The 23271-nt window shown below is 43.7% G+C and overlaps 1 protein-coding gene across 1 annotated transcript in view; it reads left to right on the top strand.

Moving 5' to 3' along the window:
* Positions 1 to 22653, top strand: part of ntng1a (netrin g1a) — a gene marked incomplete at both ends in the record, with an annotated part of 91953 nt that extends 69300 nt beyond the window's left edge. The window contains 6 exons of the mRNA XM_083995252.1: positions 5676 to 5702; positions 10422 to 10466; positions 11520 to 11579; positions 13370 to 13537; positions 16204 to 16338; positions 22397 to 22653. Of these exons, the coding sequence (XP_083851378.1) occupies positions 5676 to 5702; positions 10422 to 10466; positions 11520 to 11579; positions 13370 to 13537; positions 16204 to 16338; positions 22397 to 22653 (692 nt within the window). The remainder of the gene's footprint in view (positions 1 to 5675; positions 5703 to 10421; positions 10467 to 11519; positions 11580 to 13369; positions 13538 to 16203; positions 16339 to 22396) is intronic.
* Between the last annotated feature and the right edge of the window lie 618 nt (positions 22654 to 23271).

A 23271-nucleotide genomic window follows, 5' to 3' on the forward strand; every position in this document is an offset into this window, starting at 1 on the left:
TTAACCAGTATTTCATTTGAGTGTCATTCTCCTTTAAATCTAACTATGGTGAGACTTTATTATAATCTCTCGTGTGCACACATAAACACACTCTCGGTGCACACATAGCTCCTCCTCCACCTTCACCCACTCATTTCTGCTTTTCTTTCTTTTCTCCACAGCTATTTGAATTTCCATTTTATCCCCATTCTCTTTCTCTTTTTTCTCTCTCAAAACTCATCGCCTGTTGTGTTTTGCATCCTCTCATTCTGCTGCTCCTTCTGCCCTCCTTCCACACCACCCTTTTTTACTCTTCTTTTTCGTCTTCTCTGCCTCCGCCTGTTTTCACTCCACCTCTTGATTTGTTTCATGCTCATGTTCTCTCTCCCTCTCTCTCTTTCCCACTCTTCCTCTGTCTTCCTCTCTCCCCCACAACACCCCCAACCACCCCAGAGACCAAGCTTGTTTACTCTGTCTTTTCCACATCTCAGCTCTGTGCGGCTGTGACGGTAATCTTTCTTTCAAATATTTGTTTCTTCCATCTCCAGATTTTTTTCTCCCCTCCCTCCCTCCTTCACTCCTTCACTCCCTCGCTCCCTCTCTCCCCCTATCGCTGCCACCACCACCACCGACGTTACACCTCATTCCATCTCTGAAACCTTAAACTGTGCTCCTTCCAACTTGCTCCTGGGCACTTTAAGACTTGCCACCTTCAATTCAGATCTACACATTAAGAGCGAACAAGCGAGCCGGCCGCTCTGGCAAGGCGAGCCGTAATTTTACTCCTGAGGAATTCAATCAAGTTGCGTGCTGTGTGCTTGGTTTTGGCAGCCTTTTCCGCTGCTAACCAGTTAGCAATGCCTGTCACCACCATCACAGGGGCTCTGTATAGCCAAAGAGCTCCGGATGATGATGGATTGCTATAAAATGATGGCAGCCAAGGGAAAGTAATTACCAACTTTGCTTGCTGTGGAAATTCAGCAGATAAGCTCCTTTTTTTCCGGAGTCGCCCAGGTAGCGGCAAGGCAAACAGGTGAGACACATGGAAGGTCAGAGCTGAATGGATACTGACAGACACAATTGTAATGATGCCCACATCTCTCCATCTCTGTCACACACACACACACATACACAAACAAACAGCAGAGCGTGCTCTTGACAGTAGAATCTAGGAACCATATGGCACTTTCATCCGCTCTTTCCGTACATGTGTGAATAAATGACAGATGAGCTAGTGCAGAGAGGAAATGGGATGTACGCCAAAAGAGGCAAAGCCCACAGATCCATGGGAGAACTTTTCATTATGGTTCTCTAATAATCCATTCAAAGTAACGGTCCTGGATGGTTGATGCCGTAACTGGATCTGGACCGGTGGAGTATGAGCGTCGAGCAGTGGGACTTGTAACCGTGCTGCTCTGTGAAGTGACATTTATTGTAAATCCATTGATGCCCCATATGACTCAGGCTCTCTACTGTATTTTAATGCCCACATTTGTGTGTGTGTGTGTGTTGGTGTTTGTCGCATGTGCTGATCCCGTGGATCATGTTCGGTGAATCGCACACCCTCCCACCCCCATCCTTCTGAGATCATGTTCAGCAGCCAGCGGCTCGCATGATCCCCTGCACAACTCATAAAAATCAATAGAGCACACCGTCACAAAACACAAAGCGGCTCCTAATGCTCTTCCTGTGCGATAGGACAGAATTAGATTGCAGCCGTGCTTGGTAATGGCGGGGGCCGGCCAGGTGAAGGAGATTGGAAATGACGCTGATTGAAAATTAATCGAATGACCCGACATGGGATCCTAGACATCTGCTCGAACCCCACAGGTTGTTCATAGAGCGGCAAATAATTACCCTGACAGGCCATTGGTGTTCCAGAGCATGACCCGGAAGATAAGGTTGTTTGGCCCCCGAACTCAACAGAGTGACAGCGAGTAATTTGTCAAACGAGCGGTCACTTTGATTTACGCCTAATTTGTTTGTTTGAAACATCATTTATTTCGCAAGCGTGTTATATTTACACGATTTAAAGAAGAGATACGCATCTATTTTACAATGTGTAATTACAGAAAGTAGATTTATTGTCACAAACATTATCTTACTGAAGTGTGACAGGTTCAACACACTCCCCCAGTACATGAATAGGACCATTGAGTCCCTACAGTAACCATGTGCAGACGAAACCATGTGTGAACATATTTCATCCTGACGAATATTCTCTCTGCTCAAACTGTGAACTTACAGCACCGTAATAACAGAAGCAAGTCACCTCTCCTACTCTCTGGTTTTATATTTATATCCCTCTTCAGTTAATGTAGTGGGTCCCTTGCTAATCTTCCAGACTAGATGTAGATAGTGCCAGTGTATTATTGCTCTGTCAGCTACTTAACTAGGCCCTTTTTAGCACTGCATTACAGCTCTGTCTTTTTCTTTTTTCTTTTTTTTTACTTTCAGTCTTTATATATATATATACTGTATATATAGTTCAGTTACAGAGCGAAAACACTTTCAACTCTGTGAATTACTGCAGGACCTTTGTAAATGTATGTTTGGCTCAGCGGCGTACGTGTGAATAGAGTTTGTAATGCATGTGAAAGCGGATGATAATGGTGTCTGTATCTGCAGCAATAATGCAGATTGAGCCTTTTTAATGGAGAAATGGTAATAACCAGAGCCAGGTGCGATAAGGAAAAAAATGAAACGTAACCCTGTTTAACCTGGTGCGTTTTCACTATTTCAACAGAACTGGAGAAATGACATTTAAGATAAAGACTAACTTACAGTGTGTTTCATTTCCTCAGGGTTTGTTGGCTGCAGGAAAACCAAAGATAGAGCAACTAACTTAACTTGACCCTAAACTCTTACAGCATTCTGGTTGAGAAAAAAGGCCTTTTTTAAAATTGCAACCTCTGTAAATTGAGGGATTTTTGTTACCTGAACATTTGTACCAACTGCATTTAAGCAGATTCACCATTTATTACACCTTTTCTCTTGTGTTTTTGCTTTAGAAAGGTTAAAAAAAAAGAAAAAAAAAAGACACCAGCTACAATTTCTTACTATAAACACACACAGCTCTTAACTGCAGTTGCTACGATTAAATATGTAATTTTTAGTGGGAGGTGTTTCACAGGTTGTCAGTCACATAATCCTCACTGTGCCTCTGTATCAGTTTTGTGACACCAGCGCTGCCAAATCTGACTGTACTGGGTGATTAAGGTGATTGTGATTCAAACTGTCCTTGTCCTCGTCCTTCCTGTCTCCTGGTTAGCATCTGCTCGGCCCCTTGAGGTTTGACATCCATTACGCTGTGGCTCCGTGTGTCAGCACAGCCTCCTGTACTTCACAGCTCTCAGACAGGTCACAGATTTGGCTCCTAAACACGGCTGGCAGGCAGAGATCAGAGGAACGGTGATTGAATGACAGCGGTTTGATCAAACTCCACGTACACAAACACACAAACAACACACACACACATAAGCAGGCACAAACACTCGGGATATCCTCATGTTTCCCCTGAGTGCTTGGAGATATTTCATGACGGCTCCATTAGATAAAAGGGCCCCCACCAAAAACTCCAGCACAGATGCCGGCTCGCCTCCTCGGCTTCCTCCGCCGTAGGTTGGTGGCGAGCGGATGACGAGAGAGATGTGAGCCAGAGAGAGAGGGAGATAGAGCTGCTTTTTATTTCATTTCTTCTGCAGTTTTTATGTGGGCGCGTTTCTCCTGCCCAGCATGCTTCCCCCTCCCATGGTGAGGGGGCTTGTTTGTTTTTGTGGGCAGGCTGCCTTATTGAGGGCAGGAGGTACTGTATAGTGAATGGGGCGTGAGGGCCTCTGTTCAAACAGATGATTTGAAAAAAATCCTCTGACCAAAAAAAAAAAAACCTTAAAGGGATAGTTCACCCAAAATTGAAATTTCACTCATTATCTACTCACCCTCATGTCGACTAAGGGCTGGGAGAAGTTTCAGAGTTATCAGTGGCTTCTCTGAGTTACAGGGGGTCAAAAAGACACACCAAAAAACATCCAAATACCTCCATGCTGCTCGTATGTAATGTCCGTCTTGTATTGAAGCCCCGAAATGCGAAATTGTCCAGAAAAAAATTAAATAAGTCTATACGAACCGGAAAGAGGAGCTTCCGCTACAAAACAAGCTTGAAATATAGACTTATTTAATTTTTTTCGGGACAATTTCGCATTTCGGGGCTTCAATACAAGACGGGCATTACATACGAGCAGCATGGAGGTATTTGGATGTTTTTTGGTGTGTCTTTTTGTCACGAAGACAGTTGGTATCCATTTGCAACTGTTATATGGACATGCACTGCTATGCCGAGACCCCCTGTAACTCAGAGAAGCCACGGAGGACTCTGAAACTTCTCCCAGCCCTTAGTCGACATGAGGGTGAGTAGATAATGTGAAATTTCAATTTTGGGTGAACTATCCCTTTAACCAAAAATACGTCTTCACGTGCAGATTCAAGATTCAGATTGAGAAAAAAAAACAGAGTCTGAGCTTCTTAGAGTGAGACCGTCATATTGACACAGCTAATTAAAATCCCAAACCGAGATGTAACGTTGGTGGTTGGATCAGATGGTTGAAGTGATTTGGTGCAAGAAGACCTGTGAACATCTCAGTCTCGTCCGTCTTCTCCAAACCAGCCAGCCAGCCAGCGTCCTGGTGCGGGAGAGATCTGGTCACCATGGGGATGAGACAGACTGTATTATCTGCTCAGTGGCTGTCTGGCACGAGGGATTGCTTGATGGAGGGACAGACAGGCAGGCAGGCAGCAGGATAAAACATGTCCTCCTTTGGCGTCAGAGGCAGAGTTTTCCATCTACGATGCCATTTGATATGTCGTACGAGCGTGTGTGTGTGTGTGTCTGTTTGTGCATGAGAATTTTTTGCCTCATGTGTCATTGGCAACACATATTTTAAAGGATGATGTTGCTGAGCCTCTTAAAGCAGAATACAACTTTGAAACTTCGAAATAACTCAAATATCACGGTGAGCCCAGAATTAGTTTTTCCAGTGACGTTTTGGACATTTTGTACCCTTTGCTGTCTGGAGCAGAGGCAGCAGTGACCTTTTCTGGCACCGCTAACAGCAGGGACATCAAAGCAGAAATAATGGAGCAAACCAGAAGAAACCAAACAAGTGTGAAGCTAAACATGCAGCAGACAGCAGCTTTTAAAATCATGGTGAACACACAGCACAGGTCACTGTGGTGGTGATGACTCAGGACAGTATGGCAGGGAGAAACGCTGCAGCTGTTGAAACCTTATAACACTGCAAAAACTCAAAATCTTTCCGAGAATATTTGTCTTATTTCTTGTCAAAATGTCTCATTTCTAGTCAAAACTAATCTCTTTCCACTCAAAATAAGACTCATCACCTAAAAATTTACTTGTTTTCAGATAATTGTCACTTTTTTCAAACTAATTTTCACTTCAAAATCTTCCAGTGAAAGCAAGTTTTTTGTGCTTAAGAAAGAAGAACATGCTCCATTATCAGATTTGCTACTTTTTAATGTGATGAGTCTTATTTTAAGTAGAATTTGATTTGTTTTGACTAGAAATGACATTCTGTCATTTGTCAAATAAGACAAATATTCTTGGTAAGATTTTTTAGTTTTTGCAGTGAACTGTGTCACATGCCTTGATTTAAGTTGTTCTTTCTCTTCCTCTCTTGCAGGTGTTCCTAATAACATTGGTCCAGTTAGTAAGTAAACTGCTACAAATAACTCTCTGAATGCTTTATGCTTTGCTTTGCCTTATTGTGTCACTGTCCACCATGCATCCCCCCCCCCCCCCCCCCCCCCGAACTTGCTGCCAAGTGTTCATTTCTGATTTCGATCTTCCTGCGAAGAATCGCTGAAAAAAAAAAGTTGTTGACAAACCTTTATTTCCTTTTTTGGGATGGGGGTTATGGAGTAGCTGGAGGGTGTGGGGGGGGGGGCTGTATTGTCATGATGTGGGCATATTAATTTACTTTATCCAGATTCAACTCAACCAGATAACACTTGCCTGGCTCTGCATGCTGAATGTCATTTTTTTTTTTCTCCCCCTTTCTCCTATGCATTATAAATAAATGGCATCTAGACTTTATTAAACTGCCAAGACCTCTCTGCCAGTATAATGTCACAGGAGGTCATTTTAATATAAGCCGCGAGCGCCTGGGCTGGTATTATCTTCGTCAACCAGTAGCCCCTCAGGAGGAAGGAGGAAGAAGAGAGGTGCCTTGACTCAGGTTACCGCTGCCTGGAAGCCTGTGTGATGCAGGAACCATAGGGCTGTATTGAACAAGTCAAAGTGCATTCACAGCCCGGCTCAATTCTCCTTAATCATTTCTCTCATTGCCCTGTTCTTAGCGAGTCTCCTCTGTTCCCAGGGCAGCGCATCGATCAGCAGAGCCGCCCCCTCCCTACCCAAACATAGACGGGCTGGTTAAAGAGACATGTGAGTTTAGCAGAGACGGTGATTAACACGCCTGTTAAGTGACGATAAACACCAAAGACCAAAGACGTGTTGTTGCAGTTGCTGCCTCACATGCTCCGGCCACTGGCCAAAGTTTAGCAGAAAGCTGGTTTTGTTTTTATGAGACGAATCATGTAAAGATAATTATGATATCGTCTCTACTGTAAATCCAATTTTCAAGTTCATTACCATTTAAAGGGATAGTTCAACATTTTCCACAAGCTGCTCGGAGCTACGCTACGGAGGCTAATGGGATTTCTTGGTTTCCCTCATCAAACTCATCAAATACACAACCCAACAACTCCATAATGCTCTGGTGGACAAGTTGTGACCTGCACATTCACCATGCTATGAGATAACAGAGCGTTAACGAGACAGTTGTTGTTATCGAGGTAAATTCATGCAAAACCGCTGATGCGCGTTCCTGTCGGGGGCAGTTTTTCAACAAGCAGTCTCTGCATTTACCTCTAAAACAACTCTGTCTCGTAACGTTACGCTATTATCTCATAGTGTGGTGAATGTGCAGGTCACAACTTATCCACCAGAGCGTGTTGGAGTTGTTGGATTGTGTATTTGATGAGTTTGCTGAGGGAAACCAAGAAATCCCATTAGCCCCTTGAACGTAGTTTTGAGCAGCTCGTGGCTCTGCTCCGCCGTTCTAAAAATAGCTTGCACGGACAATTAAAGGTAACAAACCTACTGCTATGACTATAGGGATTATGGCAATGGGCCGATTTGCCAAAATGTTGAACTATCCCTTTAACTTAGATATATAGTTCAGTATTGTGAAACATGCGCTCTGGCTGAGAGTTTGATGAGAGGACTGGAAACCACTCGTGTGTCTCTGTTAAAGATGAGGCTGAACCAGACGACTGTTAGTTTAGCTTAACCTACACACTTAGATATAAAACGCTTTTGTACGCTTCATGAACCCCTGAACACACTTGTACAATACATTCACCCTAGACTGGAGGAGCCGCGGATCGAACCATCGACCCTCTGATTAGTTATTAGTGCACATGATTGCCTCTGCCACCGCCTGTCAGCATATCCATAACTCATTAATTAACACATGATGTCTTATTTATTTAACAAGAAGCAAAGTGTAAAAAAAAAGACAGACTCTCTGTTTTAAGTCTTCAGCTGGTTCAGCTTCATATTTAACCTGCTGATATCAATTTTTCCAAACTATTCCTCAGCTCTGTTGTGTTTGTGTGCTGTGTGATTTTCATATTTTCAAAATACTCCCATGTCCTTGTCAGGTTTTTTTCTTTTTTTACCAAGGGACACATGCAAATCACACACACACTTGTCTTGTTTTCATCGTTTAAGGGGCTAAGATGTCCGCTGGGCAAGTTTCCCAAAATCGTGCTGTGAGAGACGACGTAGGGTGGAAACAGATTGTTCCCAGGTGGTTTTTAATCAGGCTTTAGAGCGGTGGCTTACACAGGAAGTGAACACTGGTTGTAAAGTCTGATGCTATGTCATGAATCAGAAATGGACATGTGGCCAAGAAAGACAAAACCATCCTCTCCCCCCCCTCTCTCTGCTAATCTTCCCCCACCACCTCCTCACACCGTAGACTCATGCTTTAAGCCCATGCATGGCCGGGCTGGAGCATAATGTGTGCGTGTGTGCGTGTGTGTGCGTGCATGCTCTTCATACATGCTGTATATATACAAGCATACATATTCACATCAGTCCTCCTCGTCCCATCCAAATGCCAGGCCAGACCATGTCCAACGGCTGTCCTCAAATCCTTTGCGGGGAGAGTGTGCATGCAGATAAGTGGTATGTGTGAGTGTGTGTGTGTGTGTGTGTATTGAGTGGGGGGGGGGGGTTGGTTTGGGGAGTGGGGGGGGGTGACGTAGAAAGGACACTCTGACAAACCAAAGTCTTCACTCCTCATCCAGATTGGCCCACAGGGATTTAGAGTTCTCACGAGCGGCTGTCTCGTCACAGCAGCCTCTCACACTAAAAACTAAACACCGACTGCTTTTTTAAGGCTCTTCAGCCGAGGATGAGGATGTTTGCAGTGCACAAACACAAACCACGTTTATGTGTGCGTTTCTATGAAAAAAAAGAAAACAAAAGTACGAATAATGTGGACAAAACGAAGGTTAAAACGTCCTTGAGCTTGTTAGAAAGAAGACTTGTGAGCAGAGAAGAGAAAGCGCTGCACTTTTCATGTTGTTGTTTGAAGGTAATTGAATTCCTTATTGACTTTTCTCAATTCTATTTCAAGTTTATTAAGCCAGGCAGAATTGCCTAATGCGGACCATTAAAGTGAAATTAATATTTTTCAAAAAAAACAAAACAATTCTGGCTCTGCAAGATTGCATTTCATTATGCGTATGGCATTGATTAAAATCCGTCACCACTCATTTAGCTCGCCTTACCTGAATATTCCCCATAACAAAATAATTAATGGAACCCAGATGTGTATTACATCCAATCAATTGCGAACATAGAATAATTAAAAAATGAACGCACTTTACCAATTAGACTTTATAGATCCAGACAGAGCAGTTTTGCCTGTGTGTGTTTTCTTTGGTTTGGTTTGTTTTTTTTGTTGTCGTCACAGATTGCTCATGTCCTCCTGAGTCAGTTTTGTTTAAGTAAACCAGCTGCTCAGCAGAGAAATAAAACACAATCTGCACCACAGATATGAAAAATGAAAATGATTCACAAGTGTGAGTGGTGATGTGGTGCGCCCTGGTTCTCCGGCTCTTTATTTGTTAATGTGTCATTTTCAAAGTGCCTCTCATCATGTGACTCAGGTGACTTTAACCCACTGCACATGTCACAGGCATCACCGATGCCAGGATCCCCAGACAGGATCAAGTGTGGCACTGTTTTTATTTATTTAATTTTTTTTAGGGAGATAAAAAAGAAAAGAGGGAGGAGACACTGCATGTTCGTCTTTTGTTAAAGCAGCTTTTAAATCAGTGTCTGGTAACGTTAGGTGGGTTTAAATGTGAAAGTCACACTGTGCAGACACGCTAAGCTCAAAGCTAATATATTATTCAATTCTGATGCAAAGCAGAGAGAAAGAAAAGAAAAGGTTTGAAACAATTCCTCTCTTTCTATAATCATCCAGCCGCCGTGAGCAGCAGCCGTCGTCAGGATAATAGGCCTCTCGCCAAGACACCACTGGACGTTAATTACCCAAGATTGCATGATTCATGGAGTCAATAGCGAAAGGACAGAAAGATCAAGTGAAGAGATGAAGGGGCACGATGAGGAAACTTATCCGTATTCCTCCCTTTGCTTGAGTCCTCTCCATTTCCAACCACAAAGTATTTCCCTGACACGGAAATACCGACTTGTATGTAATTATGAGGTTATGCTACCCACAGCAGTCCGTCATTCCAAGTCCCAACACCTGCCATTATTTATTCATTGTTATTCCTCCACCAGAAATACACTGTAATTAGATATTGATTGCATAGTCGATGTGATGAATTAAACAAAATGCCCCCTAACGACTTAATTTGCTATACATAGTTTAGACTCGCTTGCATAAGTCATGACTTAAATAATAAGTTTAAGAGGGTTTTATCTTTTTTTTAAATCTTTTTCTTCAGTTTTTCACTCATTGTCATTGCCATGAACGAACACATACACGGCAGATTACATATGAATTACATACAACGTCTCTCCAATGTCCTTCTATTGGGTCCTTGGATGCATTCTCTTTGCTCGTCCATGTCAGCCCCGCCCCATTGTATTTGCTGTTATCTGATTTAACTGATTTGAGTCATGCTGGACATGTCCGTGTCTCCAGTTGTGTGTTTCCACTTGCCACCACGTAGTCCCCCCACCCCCCCCACTGCACCACCACCACACCCCCAAACCCCCCGCCCTCCTCCTCCTCTCCCCCCCCACCTCTAGACTGATCTGTAACTCAGTGCATCACACAAGTGCACATGAATAACTGCTGGTTTCTCTCAATTGCACGCAGTTCGGCCGAATGTGTCATCCCTAGGTGTCGCTAACCGAAAAGAAGGTAGGCATCTAAGATTATGCAACAACTGTTTTTGTTGAGTAGTTCTTTGCTGAGTATTTGTTGGTAGCATCCCCCCCCCCCCCACACACTCCCTTGGTTATTTTTTTTCTGACAGACTTGCTCGTGTTGCTCATGATAAAAAAAAAGGGCTCCGGCTCTTTCTTGTGTATTCATGTGGCACTCATGTTGCCACATGCTGCAGTGCCGCGCATTATCTTCTCCAACGTTCAATGCACTGTACATTTATGCCCACACACTTGATTTTAGTGCGAGAGCTTCTCAGACCCATCAGGAAGGAAAAGCAGCAGGTTTCACGGTGGTGTTATGCAGATTGATGCTACTGTAGGTTAGCTCAATCCACCCTGCACGTCACGTGTGATGTGCAGCCACCTCTCGAACAACTAGCTCGCAACCACTCGGCTCTGTGTTTCCATGACTGCAGCCATGTGCACACAGTTGTATGTGTCAGGGGCTTATGTCACAAATGCAATGGCAGAGGCTGAGCCTATTATTTCTTTTTCCCCACTGTTTGTTTTATGACCGGAAAGGAATTGAGGGATTGATGTGTTCACTGCGAGCCCGTTTCCTTACCCACGCTCCTGTGCACAAATTTATAGGGTGAAATTTCTTGGCTGGCCTCCACCGAGGTGGAGAGTAGTTTATCAGGGGACAGTTTCTGTCTGGGGAAACACGCAGTGGCTTTTGAATTATATAAAGCACTTGTTAATGAAATGAAGCATAAACGAGGAACCATAATATTTGAATTGTTCGGCTTCTGAGGCGTCTGTAACAGATGCTGCTTCCTGCAGCCAACTTCACTTGGCAATGACACTCCTTATCTCCCCGTGCCATCATTCATCATTATTGCGTATGTTTCTTTTCTTTTTTTTTTCGTTTCTTTTTTTACAGTTACATTTATTATGAAACACGATGCTCAATATTCTCAATTCTCTGACATTTACATGTTTTATGTTAAACTGCAATATCATGTTTTTTTTTTCTTTTCTTTTGTTTTTTTTGTCGTTGTTGTTTGTTTCTTTTGAATTCGTCTAGTAGCTCCTCAGGTTGCATTGTCCACTGCCCCTTCTGTCCACGTTGCAAACAGCAAGCGAGGTAGGAACTCTGGTATTAATTGAATACATTGCCCCCTAGATGACCCCCAACCCAGCCCCCCACCTACATGTAGTCCCACACCCAAGCCTGCTCAATGTATGAACTGATGTGTCTGTTTTAAAATGTAAGCCCCATAACCCCCCCCCCCCCCCCCCCCCGCCCTGCAGCACTGACCCGATGCAAGAGCACTCTGTATGCACATCTCCAGTCAGTGCTGGACTGATGGTTTTCACTGTAGAGCGCACACCGAGGATCCATTCGTCTATGGAATCATTTCTAAACACTATAAACGTCCCTTGGATTCGTATCTTTTTCGCTGAAAAATAAAGTGGGTGTTTGAAGCTCAAGTATTTTTGGGGGGAATGTGTTTCCACGACTCAAGACTTTTTATTCCCTGTGCGTGCATGATTTATGACCTTAGCCTATTTCTGGAAAGGGGAGATTATTTGTCTTGTGAGAGTACGTCTGAGGCATCTAATGTAGATAGCTTACACGCCCTGCTTCAGGTGAAAGGTACTGCGGAGTGGACTAGACTTGGCTGCTCCTTCATTTCCAAGCCTTGTCGGGCTGTTAGTGGCCGGACAGAGAGACCTGACCTCAATACAGATCCTTAATAACCACAATCCCTTGGACCAAAGCCCCATCAGCCAACCCTACTATTCTGGATCCGTGAGTGGGCTTTCTGTCCAAGCGGCTGCCAGCGAGGCTTAAGGGTCACATCTGTCTGCAGTGTGACACATCGTGTCAGCGGTCACTCAGCATGGCAGACTGATCCTCACTCGGAGAGAGCTGAGCCGGGGCCGCCCCCCCCCTTACTCCCTTACTCCACCCCATCCTGCCTGCAGCCCCTCAGAGCAGGGCTGCCAGTGACTATCACAGGCTGCAGCGTGAGGTTTTGCAGCCCAGCTACACCTCCATAACTCTAATTTAGCGTGACATAACACTGCATAACAGGCAATGACACACTCTCCCAACTGCAACTCGCCATACGCTCACTCGCCTTACTGGTGTCTGCTGTCGGAGGAAGTCGGGGCTCCAACAAACCTTTTTAAAAAAAAAAAAGAAAAACAACTTCACAGCAGCTGCTTTGGTCATATTTGTTTGATGAGTTCAGGCTTTGGACTTGAGATTTATCAGGCATTTCATTACACGGGTTTGTGACATGAAGCAGCATAAAAAAGTTTTCATCTCATCTCCCATTCTCATCACATGAAATCAGATATACACCGCGACATTCAAGAGCTCGGCGACACGATTACACGAAGGTTTTCCCCTCCCCAGGTTGAAAGATCCATCTTCATCATTCATGGCTTGACCTGTCTTCTTGCTGTGTGGTGTTTACCGAGTGGCCGTGTCTCTGTGCCGTCATCTCGGAGCCTTCTTTGCCTCGTCGTTGTTGTTGTTGTGGTGGTGGTGGTGTGCTTGAAGTGCTGTGACCTCTCTGAGATCTACTAACGCTGTGCTGTATTGTGTGATGTCTGTTTGTTCTCTAACTCTGGCTGTGCCCATGCCAGACTGATCATGAACTTAACCTCCTCCTCCCCCCTCCGTCGTCGCTTCCTCCTCCTCCTTCTCCTCCTCCTCCTTCTTCTCCTCGTTTCCATTTTTTAACCCTTGCATGTCATGGCGCCTCGCTTCGGTTTCTTGCTAACCCCGCCGCCGTAGCACTCGCAGCAACAGCAAGTTTCTACGCTCCCACCGCGTCTCTCTCTTTCTCTCCTCTCTTTTTCTTTTTTTTCTCTCTCTTTTTCTCTGTTCTCTGCCCTTTACACTTCCTCTCTCTTTGCAAGACTGTGAATGCTTTGGCCACTCCCACCGATGCAGCTACATCGAAGTGCTAAACACCGTCATTTGCGTGAGCTGTAAGCACAACACTAGGGGCCAGCACTGCCAGCTATGCAAGCTGGGCTACTACCGCAATGCCTCGGCAGAACCGGATGATGAAAATGTGTGCATAGGTCAGTTCCCCCACCCCTCCCCCCCGACTGGGCCCCCCACCCCCCCACACTCTCACTGCCACACTGCCACACTGCTTTCACACAAACACTGTCCCCACCTCACCCCCTGTCTGTGACTTGTCACCAGAGAAAGTGTCACATTTCATCCCCCCACAGCTTCATCACCTGTGCATCCTCCTGCCTCCATGTCTTTTTTCGGTGGTGTCCACATCCTCCTCTTCTGCTTCCTCTGCCTTCGCACAACGGCGTCACTTACTAAAACGTCGCAATGAGTGTTTCATGGAGGACACTAGTCACTCAGCTTCAGTCAAGATTTTCTAGTCTTTATTATGTGTCAGATTTGAGGTTGTTGATGGTGAATATCAGCAGCTTGTATTTACTGATATAGAGTCTTATCGTAGCTGGTGTTTTGTGTTTATGAGGCTTCATGTGAACATAAAGTGTTGATTTAAACCCAGAATCACATAGTTTAATAATACATGTGCACAAACTAATGGAAACACCTGAATTATAAAACATTTCATTGACATGTAGTCAAGTCCATTCATTCACCCTCTTGCTGAGGGTGTTTGTCCAGTAAACGTGAGTATTAAAGGGGAACTATGCAAGTGCAGTCGATTTTCTGCTGTTTTTCTAACCCTCCCCCTGGCCATGTGCACTTGTTTCCAATGAAGCTGGCGGGAAGGCAATCCGTGGAACGATGGATCGTTATTTATCATAATGTTTTACAACGTGTAGATTTGTGTAGTCTTATCTGTCATAAATAAGTGAATACGGATTACGAGGCATGTTCAAGTCGTGGTGCTGCTGGGCCACCGGGTCGGAGACGCTGTTCTTTCAAGGTTGGTCTTCATCCGAGAGACATTAGGTGGAAGGCAGAGAGCCTCCATTTTCCCTGTATCAAGCCATTTTAACCATCACAATTACTTCAAAGCTGTTTAATTAAGGTAAAAATCTTGCATAGTTCCTCTTTAATTTAGAAACAGAGAAGGGAAGCAGCTAGTGAAGCTCTGGCCAACGGGGGCACAAAATCTGCCAACCAGCACCTTTAAATCTCACTTATTACCATGCAACATCTCTTAAATGTTCAGTCGGGACCAGAACTGGAAGAAGTGGCTCGGTGACTCCGGTTTTGATCTTTAAACATATACTTTATTTCCTAAAATGTACTTTTTTTAGTATCTGTATGTAATTGTACTTGTTTGCTTGTGACCTGGAAAAACATTACAGACTCCTAATTGGTGCTCAGTACAGCCTGTCAGAAGTTAAAGGCCATTTTCATCTGGTGTTTCTGTTACTTTGTCCATGACCTTTATGCAGGGGCTCATATCCTGCATCGTCTGTTTTTCTTATGTGTAAAAAAAAAAAATAGTGGGGGAAATTGCATTTCACGTAGATCCTAAGGCAATAGTTTGGCTCCCTGTTGGATTCTTTAGCTGGCATGTGGAGTGTGAGTTCACAGCGCTCAGTGCCAGGTGTATTTGTGAGCTGTGGGGTTGGGAGGGGACAGGGGAAAGGGGAGGAGGAGGAGGAAGGGTGGGTTTGACAGGCAACAAGAGTTCTGAGAGAAATGTCGCAGGGAAGTCACACCGCCAGTCAGAGGTGCCACGGAGTGCATATGTCATATACATGAAATGGCCTCAGGAGTAGCAGCTGAAACCCGTCACAAGGCGTTAAGAGTCACCGAGGCGTTACCTCGTGCCAAACTCGGCCTCACCCTGCCTCTCTCTGGCTGACCCCTCCGTTTGTCACTTGCCGTCTCCTGCTCCCCTCCTCGCCTGACCCCCTCGGGTGTCACTCGGGTGCAGCCACGTGCAGCCAGCGCTGCCACAGAAGGTGCGATGTGACGGTCAGGGACTGTCAAAATAGGTGTCACTTTGACTGCGGAGTTCTCCAGTCTCTGCTGAAGAAGCTGGAAGGTCGGTTGACTGTAGGACACTAGAAACCTGACAGGTTGTTTTTTTTTTTTTTCAGAGTAGGTTTATAAAAGGAAACTAATCACAGCTAATGGCCGGTGTCTGAAGTTTATATCAAAGTCATAGATAAGAATTGAACCAGGAGGGAAAACAATGAGTATGTACTTCCATTAGAGACTTAGAGAGAACTAAAGTACATATTACAACAATGCCCATTTCAATGTACCGCACTCTCATTCCTCTAAAACCTTCGCTTTCGCTCTTTGTCTTTGTTGCATTTTCCATCCAACATGTGCTCATCTCATCTTCTGTCTCTTCGCACCATCTCTCTCTCTCTCCTGTACAAGTGAATCAATTCAGAGAAGCATGTGCAGATCAGTGCATTATATCCATTGTAAATCAAAGCTAATGATACCGCTTTGAATATTTGCTCATCGCACTTTGCATACCTATGTAATGTTAAAATACATTTCAGAATGATTACAGATATGCCTTAATGTAACTTACAATGTGTTCATGCATCTACAGTATGATCAGCTTCATTCTTTTCTCATTCTGTCTCCATTGCAGTTGAAATGGTAGCATTTTTTTGTCCTGTACGAGTTCACCAGTTGAATTTAATGAAGTGCTTGGTTGAGCTTCTAGTCGAGCTCGAGGACTGTGGTCCACGCTGTGAGAACATGTGGCAGGAAGTCAAAGCACCACCCTGTTTCCAGCCTGTGTGTGTATGTGTGTGTCTTGTTTTTCCAGAGTGTAATTGTAATCCCTATGGCTCAGTCAGTGATCGCTGTAATGGCACAGGATTTTGTATATGTAAGGAGGGCACTACAGGGCCCAAGTGTCAGGAGTGTCTCCCCGGCTATTTGTGGGACGATGGCTGCAAATGTAAGTAGAACCACCGACCTTCCCCGTGCAGCTCCTGACTGTCCTATCCCCCCCTCTCTTTCTCTCTCTTTCCCTCTCTCCCTTTGATTTCTTTTCTCTTTGTATGATTCCTGAGCTTTGGCTGGAAACGTGTGCTGCACATGCACAGGATTGTCCGGCCGCTTTGACAAAAAAAAAAAAAAAAACCTGACCTACACTGAGCAGAGCCGTCTGATTCACAACCCTGAAACCTGCACTCCGCACTCGCTGCAGCCGCGTTAAATATGTAACATCAGCAGATGCTGTTTGTGGCCCAAATGGAGATGAAAAAAAATAAATAAATAAAAAAGGCGATGGCATGACCGGATGCATGCTGCTCAGCAACTCAGTTATCCGAGCATGTCGCACGTCAACAACACAACAGCTGAGTCAATATTGACCAGTGGACGGGCTGCCTGTGATCTGTTTGAGTAGCCATCGCCCCCTCGCCGGTCCACAACAGGACAATGTCATCCAACATTTTTTAAAGGGGAATGCAGGTTGTTTTGAGTTCCAGCCCATTTATTACTGTCTAACTTCTAGATTTCCCCCGGTCATTTTTGCAATGCATGCCCCGTGTAGTCATTTTTCCTTTTCAAATGTCACCAATTTTTCATTGTTTCCTTCAAGTCAAACCTACAGGAGGTAGACAAAATAAAGTGCACGCCTCGTGATGAGGTGTTTACTTCTCTTTGACAAGCTGAGGAAAGAACTTCTTGAACTTTGAAGTTGTAAAACCACCAATGCAAACAACTGGTTATTCTGGACACTAATACTTAAATACCTCAGGATCAAACTGGTTTCCATGAGATCCTGTTCTGGTTTAAAAGACTTGAATGAATTAATGTCAGAGCAGCTGAAATGGCTGCTAATTGGCATCTGAATAGTCACCTTTGTGTCACTGGTTCTCAGCTGTGATGACGTTTGCTTCAGATTTATTGAATCTCTTCCATGAGGTGGTGACATCTTTTTGCCTTCCTCTTGTAGCTCATCATTAATCTTTATCCTGGCTAACAAAGGCATCTTAAATAAAGCAGCTCGATACACTGTAAAGTGGCGTCACGTTATATTTTCAAATGGAGACTCTGAATGATCCTTCATATTAGAATTAATACGCAACATAAACCCTGAGAAGAGATAGATCATGGCTTCATTTTGTTTGTGATAATTTATTCAAAATAACAGGAGAAAATGAAGGAAATTAAGTTGAGCAGGAAAAACATAAAGAAGAAGAATCACTTCGCCATTGGGCACAATTGATGTTATTATCTTAATGAGTTGAGTTAAACCTGCAGCAGTTAATTGTATGACTTCTGAAAAAAGGGAAAGGGCAACCGAGTAATTAAGTAGAAATTTCTCCAAGGTGGAAAAAAAAAGAAACTTAACTTTAATAAATTGGCAGCCGTTTATTTGGTGCAAAGACTGGAGGCTGGACAAACATGGACAATACTGTATATAACTCTAATACTGACACAAAAGCAGAGAGTCACTCCAATGTAAATGTTACAACCTAATATCTCTAAATGGTTGATAGAGCTCCATGTTAAATATACAAAGAATATAAATCTAAATTATTGAGGTGGCAGGTTGTCATGTCAATCAGACTCCAAACTGCAGGAGCTTCTGTTTGTCTCTGCTGTTCAACAGTACGTGGAAATCCATCAATTAAAAGCCAATGCACATGGGGGCTGTAGATGAGAGAAGGGCTTCATCAAAGGGTAAATAAGTAAGTGCAACACTAGTGTGATCATGTAGATGAAATATAACATCAAGGTCCACTTTTAATCCAGTTATTTTAAAAGCAGCTGCAATAACCTGGAATAACATAACACAGCATCTTCAAAAACCATATTACCAGGATGAAATCAATTTCTGTGACTTTAAAATCATTGTCTGGCTCGTGCTAGTGAGTGATTTGACGTCAGGTGCACTGTGATTGAAATTCAGTGTTGAAGGAATAAACACTTTATTTTCATCATTCCTGACACGGATGGATGTTCATTAAAATGCACTGTTCCTGACTGTTTTTTGACAAATGTATTCAGCGTGTATAGTGTGAGAACACATACTGTCAACACGTGCATCTGCTTTACACAAAAGGCCTCAGTGAGGACAGGGCTCGGCTCGGCTCGGTTTGGTTCTGCTCAGCCCGGCTCACAACCCCACGCCTCCTTATGTTGAGTGCATACACACACACATACCAAACCAACTTTAAAGCAGCAGCAATAAAATGTTTCCAATTAAGAACAAACATTTAAAAAAAAAAGTCAAAGTGGAAAAGAGACAGAACCTGATGGATGAATACTGTAGGTTTGATGTTTGATATCTATGAAGCAGTGACACCAAATTAACATTGTGCAAAGTGTTCAGTTGTCTTCACACCTTGTGAATTATCATCTCTCCAGTTCTAAGTAGTACTGTGTTAATGTGCAGGATTTAAAAATCCAACTCGGGCTGCAGCTACTATAAATGTAATTTACTCTCTTGGTGTTCTGACTTTCTTTTATCTACTTTTATTTCAGTTAGTGTGAAGTGTTATATTTGGTCCTGGCGCTCTGGGTGTGACGCTGTACAGCAAAGATAAAAACCCCTGACTGCAGCACCAGTGTATTCTGGTCTACTGAGGCTGTGCTGGAGAAACGACTGTGTTTGCTTCTATTATAGATTTCTCCACATACAGTATTGTCGTTGATGTTTTAGTCGCTATAAAAAATCTCCACTGCTCTGGCAATATCTTAAAAAGCCAGTTTATTTTTTTTTCTCCACAGTAATTAGAAAAATAGCCTGAACAACAAAGTGGGAAATACTGTACAGGTACATAAACCTGTTTTCCTTCTGTCTCTCTCTCACCGGCTGCACGTAACGTTTCCCACTACGCTTTTAAAAATGGGAAACAACCTGAAATATTTCTTTTCCAGGAAGATTCAGCTGCTGCTGAGTTATTCCACCTCTGAAGTAGTTTGAAAACTTTGCCGTCCTGACCTCCCCTCGCTCGCCCCTGCCCCCCCGCTGCTGCAGTATTTATGTGCATGGCCCAAGACTCGATCTGCATGCAGACTGGAGAATGCAATTAAAACTCAGATCTCTTGTCAAACACATCACAGCCCCCAGACAGGCACACCTAGTTCATCGGTCCCCTCTCTAAATATTATCACTCATATCAAAAGCAAACGCAACAAATCTTGTCATTTCCTGCCTGTGGAGGCTCTGTTTACATGTGGAGAAATGGTTAATGTGGTGGGAGATAAAGGTGCAGGGCTCTCAGTTTGTTCTGCTTTACCTCAGATTACTTTTCAGGATTTCAACATAATCCTTTATTCATATTCAGAATAATCATATTTAAAGTTTGGAGGTGGTTTTCTGTCGCAAGAACCAGACCAAACCCCCTAATGTGCCCTCATCCGTCCAAATGCCACAGGATCTTTATTCTCACTGACCCAACAGCTTGTTATTGATTCATCTTTTTTTCTTTTTCTTTTTTTTAAATAATCAATATCTATGTTCCAGTAGCCGACGAGGCGCTCCACCCCGCAGGCCTCGATCATAACGTGAACTTTTCTTTGAAGTTAGATCTTTAACTTGCTCCTTGGTGTTGAGCATCAAGCAAAAAATCAGTTTTAAAAGCCTGCTTCACCTCAAAATGAAAAGTCCCTTTCAACTTCTCTATGTCGAGCTAAAGTCAAGAGAAAATAGGAAATAAGATGTTGAGATGTTGCTGTATTTTGGCTTAGACTACTTTCTGGAAAACAGATCAAGTCGAGGTTAAGTACAAACCTTAAAATGCTACCTACCGTGGGTATTGTGGAAATAAAAGGTTGTGTGATGCAGCCTCTGCCTGTTGCACATGACTGACCCGAGCTTGTGCACCATTTCAGGATAAATACAGAGCACAGACGAAATGTAGAACACTTTAATTATCCTTAGAAATGCACAACATGTTGCAAAACGTGTTATCATGAAGGCGAGGAAAGTTGAGAGTGACGAGATGTCTAATTAGAGAAGCCTCTGATCATATGAAGGCGTCTTGGAGAGGAACATGATTCTTTCATTAATCAACTTGATTGTTCTTCTTTGTCATCGCGGAGGAGACGGTTTAACTGTTGCCTCGTCAGGTTTTTAACCAAATACTGAAGCTGTTGTTCATCGAGATATTATTGGTTAAGTCTCAGCTGTTGGTCATGAAATTGATATGTTATTGAGGAAAAAGAAAGACAAAGAGAGAGTTCAGGTGTTTTATTTGGATCGAGTTGTGCATGGTAATTGGCGAGTGGTAGCCGGAAGCAAAAAATGCACCGATGCCAAACGGCAGCTCAGTTTTTTTCTCCGACAAAAACAGACGTGGCACAAATGGGATTCGTGGAGTCAATGTTTCTTAACAAGCCTCCCATCAGAGCCGTATTTGGCGATTCCTGGGAGACAGCATGCATCCTATTGTGAGTGTTAGGGGATAGGCTTGATATTTGTTATTGTGATATTTATGTCCCATAGAGTTCATAGATTGCTCACCACATTGTTTTCCACTCCCATAAAGGACTGAAATGGGCAGAAGTGGCCCCTGTGTTTATCACTGTTTATTTGTCTCTGTTGGTTTATTAGTTTGTGCGCGCAGCTTTGTTTGCCTCCAGCTTGCTTGACAGCTTGCCTCCGCTGGGAATAGAGTGGCCTCGGCGTCCCAGCTCTAAATATACACCAATTTTCACCTGACGTTCAGTTTGTCTAAAGTCAGTGCTGTTTGAGGGAAAGCCTCTCAGGCTTTGAGGAAACTGTAGTAAATAACTTTCTCTCTTTTTTTTTGGTTGGCGGGGGTCTTCAATAATATTTTAGAACGGAAATGTAAATTACTAAAATGTAATTTACACATACAACATGTAAAATATGAGTTTTTATGAGCTGTTTTGTGTCTATAGAGGATTTTGAATACGTTATAACCACAGACCATCAAAGCTCTAATGTTTAATGTGTATTTTTAGTCACCATTGAAAAAAGAAAAACACATCACATTTGTCATGTTTAAGTGTCAGGTGCCATAATGTTCAATTACATGTCGTATTGTTAGAGGAGGATGTGGAGGAGACTTTATAGGTTACATTTAAAAAAAGAAGGAAGGATCTGCACATGATGAAAATGTGGTATTAAATCCTAATGGGAGGTTTAAAATATAGAGGGCTTGTCACTGCCTTAAACTAGAATAGTAGGTGTGACAGAAAAGCCCTTTGAAGCCACTGTGTGTGAAATTTTCATTTTATTATGTCATCTTTATTGTGATGCAATAAGTTTGTCTTTGTAGAAAGATGAGACAGGGGAAGTAAAAACTCTCTGAGATGCAAACACACACTAACAACACTAACCTGATTTCCCTCTAATTTTACCAGGTGTAATTATGATACTGTACATGATCTGCAGCGTTTGTCTTAAATCAGACTACTTTATATTTGGATGTTCATGAAAATCCAGTGTGAAATGCTAAAATAATAGCTTTACATTTGATTTCTTGCAGATTGAGATGCAAAGATTGACTTCACTGTTACATCTGTAAAGCAAATGTGACGCAGCACTTAGCTTAGCTTAGCTTAGCACAAAGAGTGGAAACAGTAGGAAACAGCTAACCTGGCTCTGGTAATGTGTTACAGCTTGATTTTGCTACAAATTTATTAAACAAATGTTGGGTAAGTCACTTTGGGGCCAGGCCTGCTGTTGTAGCTCTCTGTGCTAAGCTACGCTAACATGTTGCCGTCTGTACAGTAGTTTTGAATTTGCTGTACAGATGTGAGAGCAGCATCAATCAGAGCACCTGACTTTCAGAAATACAGCAAGGTCAAGAGGATGTTGAACTATCCCTTTAAGGGCAAATGAATCAAGGTGACACTTTACTTGAAGTAAACTGATCGATGTCCTCACATTGATCACTTTCCAACCTTATTTTTCTGGTGTTACATGATAAATTATAATATTATAAACTTCAAGTCAAGTGTCACCTGTAGCTCTGCTGTGTGTCTGACCCTCACCCGTCTCTCCTGTCTTCACATTGCTCCCACCGCAGCCCGGGTCTGTGACGACGAACTCCTGCGCTGCGAAAACGGCGGGGTGTGCGTCAACAACGTCCGCTGCAACTGTCCCTCGGCCTACACGGGCCTGCTGTGCGAGAAGGCCCGCTGCGAGTCGGAGCTGGGGGGCTGCAGGGGCCCCGACTCGGGCCAGGCCCCTCTGATGCCTCCGTCCTCCCTCCGGCTGCTGCTGCTGATGCTGCTGCTGCTGATGCTGCTGGGCTCGGAGCTGCTGACAGAGGCCACCTGCTAAAACAGACCCATCGCGCCCCGAGTGAGTGGGAGAGCGATCCACTCCCTCCTCCTCCTCGATCCACCTCGATCCACCTTAACCTGCCCCTCATCCCCCCGCCCCCCGCCCTGCCCCACCTTTTCAAATAATCAACAATCATTAAAAACAAGAACAACCATGAGCTTTCTGGACTGTACTGTACCGAGCTTCTCTGCCACCAGACTCAATGGAGACTCTTCTGCGCTGACGAAAATGGAATGTGCCAGACAAATGAGTGCAAAAACTTTTCATTTAATTTCAAAGAATATATAGAAATGAACAAACATATACTTCTAAAAAAAAAAAATGCCAGATATTATTAAAAAATAACGAACATTTGCCTAATGAGAGTAAAATGAGCAAAGAACGGTATAAGGCTCCCCCCCTTTCTTCTCCTCACCCCTCCTCTAAGCCATACCAGGTACTTGAGCTCCTTCCACTTTGAGGGTGAGGGGGGGGGGGGGATAACTGAAGATGACAGACTTGTTCACTTCCTCTCTTATTGCCACGGCAACAACAGCTGCGACCAATCAGCTCTCGCACAGTGGCCACTGATCCCCCCCCCCTCAACCACCCCACTCCCCTACCTCCCCCATCCGC

The sequence above is a fragment of the Trachurus trachurus genome (assembly GCF_905171665.1).
Source record: "Trachurus trachurus genome assembly, chromosome: 20".
NCBI classification, from domain to species: Eukaryota; Metazoa; Chordata; class Actinopteri; order Carangiformes; family Carangidae; genus Trachurus; species Trachurus trachurus.